Source organism: Harpia harpyja, chromosome 20 (genome assembly GCF_026419915.1).
Source record: "Harpia harpyja isolate bHarHar1 chromosome 20, bHarHar1 primary haplotype, whole genome shotgun sequence".
Taxonomy (NCBI): Eukaryota; Metazoa; Chordata; class Aves; order Accipitriformes; family Accipitridae; genus Harpia; species Harpia harpyja.
This window is the reverse complement of record NC_068959.1, coordinates 18,257,018-18,264,420: the sequence shown is the minus strand read 5'-3', so window position 1 is coordinate 18,264,420 and position 7,403 is coordinate 18,257,018. Positions and strand designations below refer to the sequence as shown.

Genomic DNA, 7,403 nt, shown 5'->3' with positions numbered 1-7,403 from the left:
AACCCCCAAATAATAAATAAGAATGCAGAAAAGATTGCAGTCATATTGGCCCATTGGCATGTGAAAATATAGTCTGGTTTCTGAAATTTTAAATTATTAGCACCACTTAGCTCCAGCAGGGGAGCTCTAAGGATTATTTTTATTTAGTGATAGTATTTTGCATAATAGCAGCCAATTATATTCCTCAGGCATGCAAATTTTGATTGCCTAGACATATGCTATCTCAGTCTCTGACCTTCTGTGACTATTATACTGCTCTTTCCTCACACAAATTGCTCAAGTCAAACTATTAAGGAGACTTTTAAAGATGTAAGTAGTATAGTATACACACACACAGGTACACACTCTTGTATACAAATACTTTATTAAAAATTATTCTGGAGTGGCCTGTAACAAAACTATACCCATGTAGAGTTAAAAAAGAAAATCAAGACAAAATGGTATCTATTATAATGCATTTTCTATCATTCCGAAAGTCTGGTCAGTGCCCAGATGTGAACAGTTAAACTTGCTGTCTATCTATGTATGCTGCAGGCTATCCAGTTTGAGACATTAGTCTACATAAATGTTGAACTGGACTCAAGTCTTGGTTTGAAAAAATACATATATTTTGAAATTTTGTTTGTGGCTACAGTAGAGTGTAGGAAAAATAAGCATTATTTCTAATATTTACACAAGGACAAACAGCATGGACTTTTACAAAATGAAAAAAAAAAAATACAGTACAGGGACTTTTTACAATATCTGCAATTGATACTTTGAAAGATCCAGCCTTTGGAATTGAAACTCAGAGACAGTTAAACTTTCTACCTCCCCTTCCTCCTCCCCCCCCCCAATATTCAAATTCTTTAGTCAGTAGAAATGATTCACGTAGAATGTTAACATAGAACAAAAGTGTTTTCTTCTTAGAAAACACATGTAGTAAATATATCTATGTATATATTCAGGACAAATCCTGTTTTCCTTATGTGAATAGAATTGCGTGTGTAAGGCCAAAAAAAAAAAAATTGACCCTGTAATTAGAATTGAAAACATTAAGATCCAACTGCACCAGCAGAAGACAATTCCATTAGATTTTGTTATGCCTCCCTTCAGTTTCAGAATGACTGTTGTGTGCATGATGATGCTAGTTTGCTTCATAGCCATATTCCCCTTGGGGCTGAAAGGGGATCAAAATTTAGACAATATATGCACTAGTATGAGAGAAAACCAAAGACAGCACTCACCATTCAAATGTTGGTTGTTACTCACTATACAGTAGTTTTTATTATAGATCCTTCAGTGTCTCAGAATAGCTTTGGTCAAATAAGAACTTGCTAAAGAATATCTAGTACAGGCAGCCTATATCAGCAAGAGAGGATATTTAGAGATATAACCACGTTTATTTTAGCACTTTAAAAGCATAGCAATATCAGTACCATGCCAGAAAAAGCTTCATGCCTAAGGCAAACAGTAACTTCTCAAGGATGTCTGTAGAGGACCATGGTTAGCAGCAATACAAGCACAGTGTCTCAGGAAAACTCTTCACTACTCTTGCTGTTATGATCCCTGATTTTTTAAGTGGAGCTGCCGAATGTGGAGTGTTTGTGATTTGAATAATTATAATGGGTAACAAGTTTGCGGCTGTCAGAAGGTAGGATGCAGTGGGGGTCCCAAAGACAACAGGCTAACACTAATCATCTGCCCACAGATCATTTCCTCTCATAAATAGCTATACTTGGGCATCTTAGAATCCTTCATTTAAACCTCTGTTCCTTCCCTGGAATACAGCATGTTGTTTGTGCTGATACTGCTGTAAAAATGGCTGTTAAACTGGTTGAGCACGGAGCTGCTGTAGCCAAGGTGGCTAGAAGGCATGGAATTGGACCACTCTCCCACACCATGACTGGGGATATTAGAGATTGGAGAGTAGGAATTAAAGCCTACCATATTCTGTCCCATTTTGTCAATGGGTTCAGAGTTGAGTCCTAAAGGCACTGAACGGCTCCCTGAGTTAGAGCCATTAACATATGCAGTCATACTGGAGAGGAAGTTACTGAGGCATGGGCTACTGGAAGATGGAGATGGAGATCCTTTCTCAGGTGAATTGTCAGTCCCAGGTGATGAGTTTTCCAAGATATCCTGATGCTCTACAGCTTTGGGGCTGCCAGCCAGTGCACTATCCTCTGATTTCTCAGATGCAAGAGTGGCAGCACTAGCCCCAATGTCAGACTTCCTTTTCCTCTTCCTGCGAAAGTTTCCATTGTCAAACATCTTTTCACAGTTCGGGTCCAGAGTCCAGTAATTCCCTTTTCCTGTCAAAGGGGACAAAATCACACTTTTAGTTTAAAAATATGCACACAGACCGAAAAGAGCAGTCTTCTAGGGCTTTACAATGTTTCTCTCATTTCACAGAAACAGAACAATTGCATGAGCAAAAAACATACATATTTTTTAATCACACAAAAGCAGAAGTCTGTTGAATTCAGAAAGAAGTGTAAAGTTTTGGGCTATATCCTTTAGCCCTGACTCTTCACACAGGTAAAACTACAAATGGAGCCAGTGGGAGGGCTTTATGTTTTCTTTTCTTTTCTTGGTGAGGGAAGAAAGTTTTCAGTACATAGCTGGTCCTCTGAATTTACAGCAGGGAGTAATCAAATCCCATACTGGGCTGCTCCTCCAGATTCAGTGGGGTAGGATAGATTTCTAACAAGACAGAACCAGATTTTTGGCCCTCTGTGGCAGCATAGTTGAATGTTTTTTAAATGCTCCCAATGGCTCTTAACAGCTATTGATAGAAAGCAATAAATAAAGGAACAATCTGACAGCATATCAGCCAAGGAGTTAGAAACAGCAGAGGTGTGATTCCAAGCAAAATGCTATTTGAAACAAACAAAATAAAAGCAGCCTGCTCTCCTCTTGAGAATTATTGTTGACTCCCTAAAGCTACTGATTTCTTTGACAAATCTGAGTTTGCCTTATCCCCTTTCCATTAATTCCCAGTTAAGTTCGACACAAGTCATATGCATTACACCAAATGGGTTTTGAATGTGACTTGCTCAGTTAGACTTCTCCTGTGCTTGCTGAGCCTCATGCTCAGCACATTGATCCATTCTCAGGAAGACCTAGAGCAGTGGAGAATCCCCTTCCCTGCAGAGGTTTAATAGCAGCACTGGTTCAGACCTCAACTATGCATAGCTGCCTTCTAATTCAGACCTATGAAAACAGAAGAGCTACTATGTATGTCCTGTATCTAGCCTATTATGTCTCTTTAAAATGTATTAGGTGTTTTAAAATTAATTAGGTTTAATGGAGGAGGGGGGGGGAGGGGGAGAGATCTATACCTGGATCATCTTCGTCTCGGGGTACCTTTTTGAAGCAGTCGTTGAGAGACAAGTTGTGCCGTATGGAGTTCTGCCAGCCAGCTTTGCTTTTGTTATAAAACGGGAAGTTGTCAGCCACATACTGGTAGATCTGACTGAGAGTCAGCCGCTTTTCAGGTGCTCCATGGATAGCCATGGCAATAAGTGCAGAGTAGGAGTAAGGTGGTCTAACCAACTTCATGAGCTCTTCTTGGGATGGGAGAGGAAGCCAGCCAAGGTCAGTTCCTCCCAAGCCGTGCATGTTAGGCAAGAGCTGCCTTTGCATCCCGTAAGACTGAGGAATGAAGGGACTGGCATTGGGTCCTGGGAGATATGGTGGTGGGGTAATGGAAGGTCCATTTAGCCAGAGATAAGGATTGGGAGTGGTGTTGTAATCCGTTGTCTCAAAGGTGCTCGGTCGCTGTGGACTAGGGATGTTCTGTGGATGGAAAAAGTTCTCATAGTAGATACTCATCTCTGGAGGTTCTTGACCAATATTTGGAAATTGTGGACTGCAGCGTGGTGGAGAGTGCGTTTGTGGATCAAAGGAGCTCATGCTCTAACACAGGCAGCTGATAAGTTATAACACAGCTGTGCTAGTGCTCCTTTCCTGAGACAGGTGCATCACCTGTGCCCTTCCCTACCTACTTATGCACCTGTAAATGTTTCAGCTTGTGCTGCAGGCTCCACCCCACTGCCCTGAATGGCTGCAGATGAGGACGATATCCTTTTTGGAATGCTGGCAGTCCCAGCCAGTCATTGATGTCACATCAGCCAAACGTGAAAGTTACAACTGTTTATCTTCTCAAATGAATGAAGGAATTTTCCACTGATGTGATGCACATAAAGAAATCCTAAGGTGCCTTGAAGTTAAAACTCCTCATCAGAGATCCTCCTTTTTCTACCTTTCACGATGAGGCTCTAGCATTTAGTATTTCTTTCTTTTTAAAGAAAAGCCATTTTGTGATGCTGCTAGTAACACCTCAGAATGCAAAAGCCATTGTCACTTGTCAATGAAACCGTAGGCATATATATATACACTTAGGAAAAAAAAAAGAAAAAAAGAAAAGGTCAGACCTCCTTCTCTTTCTGTAATTTTAATTGCAGAGTTGCTTGTACTTCCCCCTAGGCAATCACAGTACTACAGGCAAATTCTGTAGCTGGTTACTCACGTGAGTAATCTTACTGATATAAATGGAATTACTCCCTAAAGTAAGGATTAATCTTGTGAGAAAAAAATTCAAGCTTAATCATCAAACCTTTCTTTAGACCTTAAATTGGTGAACTGAGATGGGAAATCATTATTTGCTGCTTCCTCTTTGCTGCAGGATTGGTGCAGAGAGCTCATAAAACCTCTTAGCAGAATTTCCAAGCAGGAAAGAGGCAGTGTTCAGCACAGCTCTTTTCAGCTAAGTTCCAATAACTTCATTTGTATCTATACAGATGAAAGTTAATTCCTTAAAATTAAGTAACAAGGAAAAACCTCTAGCCCTTTTATGACTTGGAAAAATACTTGCTGCCTTGCATGGCACCCTGTACTTTCGAAGGAGGAAAAAGCAGAGCTTCAATCTCACCGACACCTGTCTCAGAATGAAAACAGCTCTTACAACTGTGTCACTGCATGAAAGACTGCACTGTAGTTAAAAGCATAGTTGCAGTTCCCTTCAGAAGAGATATTTGCATATTTTTTTAATACATACATTTGGAACGACTCAGCCTTAATAACCCAGGCAATTAAATAAAGTCCTGGTATGACAAGGCCTTTAAGGTGGCCCTAAGTCCTATAATTTCTACAGAAACATGAGTTTCGACCTGTAGATTTGAATTCCTGGCTGTACCAAAGACTTTTTTGCTTTGTCACACATTCATCGATTCACTTAATCTTTTGTGCTGCAGCACCACCAAGATTTCCCCCCTAAGCATTAGTGGTTCACCAGTGTCATGTTCATATTGTTGTTGCTTTGAAAGGTATGCAAAAAATTTCACTGGAAATACAACTGAAATATTGCGTACAGAGTGACAAAGCTAGCCAATTTGCCAGCTCAGAAATGCATCTCTACAGCTGTTATTGAAAAAATACATGCTTTCACTGCACATAAAGTGACTTGTACTGCAACTATGGACAAACAAGTTGCTATTTTAATTTTGAATGACTGAGAGTTCAGAGTTTGTAAATGCTAACTAGCCTATGCAGAGATACACATTAAACAGACAAAAGTTAAGTGGAACATAGTGGGGCTGGCTTATTTTCTAAGTGACAACTGCTCTGCAAAAAGTGACTTGGACAAAAAAAAACCCAAATGATGATTCATTTTTCAGGAAATAATAATGTGAGTACCTCCCTCCTCAAGAAAGCTATCTGAAATATTTTTTTTCTCCATAAGAATCTGAGTTACATGCAAAAAGCTGTTTGAACAACATTGCCTACAGCTTCCTAATTAACTTACTAACATATAGATATATTTTAAAATTATATCTGTAGTCCTGCAACTACTAATGTTACAAATATTGCTAATAAACCCCCCTGTTATTTACAGAAGAGTCAATGGAACAAAACGTTTAAGAAACGCTTAAATGAGTAAAAACACTTTTACAATGAACTAAGACCCAGAATATAGTGTGAAAAGTAAATATAATAAATTTTTGATCCTCTCAACAAATTACATTTCTGCCAAAAAACCCCTTGAAAACAAGAAAAACTTACAAATTTATTATTGCGCAGGGTTCATTTATTCCAAGAAGTAAAAAGTCAGCTAACTGCATTGTGGACTTCAATGAGTGGCATCTAAGTACTTATTCCTGAGTTGCTCTGCATGCATAATCACAGTTAAAATACACTGAAGTGGGTGCTGAGGGAATACGTGCTTTGAAAACATGCCAGGCTTTACAAAGGCAAAAAAATACTACTTCTGCAACCAGAGACTGATGAAGGTTGTATCTTTACAAAGTTTTGGTGCAGTGCATTTTAGCAAAGTCAATCCCTAGCTGCCTGAGAATGCATGTTACTACCAGACCTACCTTGATGCAACATCTGAGCAAAATATCACACAGAACTAAGTAAAGCAAGAACCGAGGTGAAGAATAGCAAGTACTGCTTTTAGAGCAATGAAGTTCAAAGACAACTGTAGGCTTCTGCCTACAGAGCTCTGAAAGAGAGCGCAAAGGTCTGATCCCTCCCTGGCACATGTGTGCTGGCACAGCTTCTAGCAGAGACACGATCCAATCAGCAACATTTTTCTTCCACCTGTGCCTGATTTACTCAGATTGGAGTATAAACAATGCTGATAAAATGTACTTTGTCAGTATTATCAGCACACCTTATGCTTGAGAATTATTGCAATACATGTTCCTGTATAGCACTTCAGGTGCAGATGCTCGTACGCAGGCAAAAGGCAGCAAGGAAAGAATAAACTGCTCAAGCTGTGAATGCTGAGCAGGGCTGGTCAGAACTGGAGTTAATTGAGTCTAGGCAGGAATACTGCCCTGGGGTCCTCACTACTGAGACTCCTGTTCTGGAAGGACTGGAAGGAGAAGGTAGCAATCCCAGAAGTGGAGAAAGGAGAGGGAAAAATGGTGAGGCTTCCATATAAAGAACCTGGGAAAAGGTGATATGCTGACCAAGCTATGGTAACAGATCATGTTTAGGGCTAAAAAACTCTACAACTAAAATGGAGGCTGATGCTGGAGTCATAGTTTAGTTATCATTACTTCCAAATGCATTGAGTTTGGTGAGGTCTTTGTAGGCAGGGTGCATCATGTTTTTAACACTTCCTTTTAATACAGTACTATACAGCCCTAAGTGCATGTCTCTACCAGCTGGAAGCCTAATCAACCACAGACTGCTGTCAAACCAACAATTGTTGTCAACTGTTGTGTTATACCAGTATTTGCTCATCTTGATTTCTTAAGCGAAGCTCCAAAATCTGCAAGGTTGAGGCCAAGCCCCTTCAGAACCGTTGTTCTCCATAGGTTTTTTAGGTCAGCTCCTATGTGCTGCTCTACTCCACCCAACAGTAATATTTCTTCACACAGATTGACCTTTTACAAGGGAAACCGTAATTG

General features: G+C 39.9%; 1 protein-coding gene across 1 annotated transcript; it reads right to left on the bottom strand.

Annotated features, from left to right (window-relative positions):
• Positions 1–1,024: 1,024 nt before the first annotated feature.
• Positions 1,025–4,108, bottom strand: FOXI1 (forkhead box I1). The gene is made up of 2 exons (XM_052772078.1): positions 3,324–4,108; positions 1,025–2,294 (listed from the first exon to the last, which is right to left on the bottom strand). Exons 1-2 carry the CDS (start codon positions 3,895–3,897, stop codon positions 1,741–1,743), a joined length of 1,128 nt encoding a protein of 375 aa, XP_052628038.1. The 5' UTR covers positions 3,898–4,108; the 3' UTR covers positions 1,025–1,740.
• Between the last annotated feature and the right edge of the window lie 3,295 nt (positions 4,109–7,403).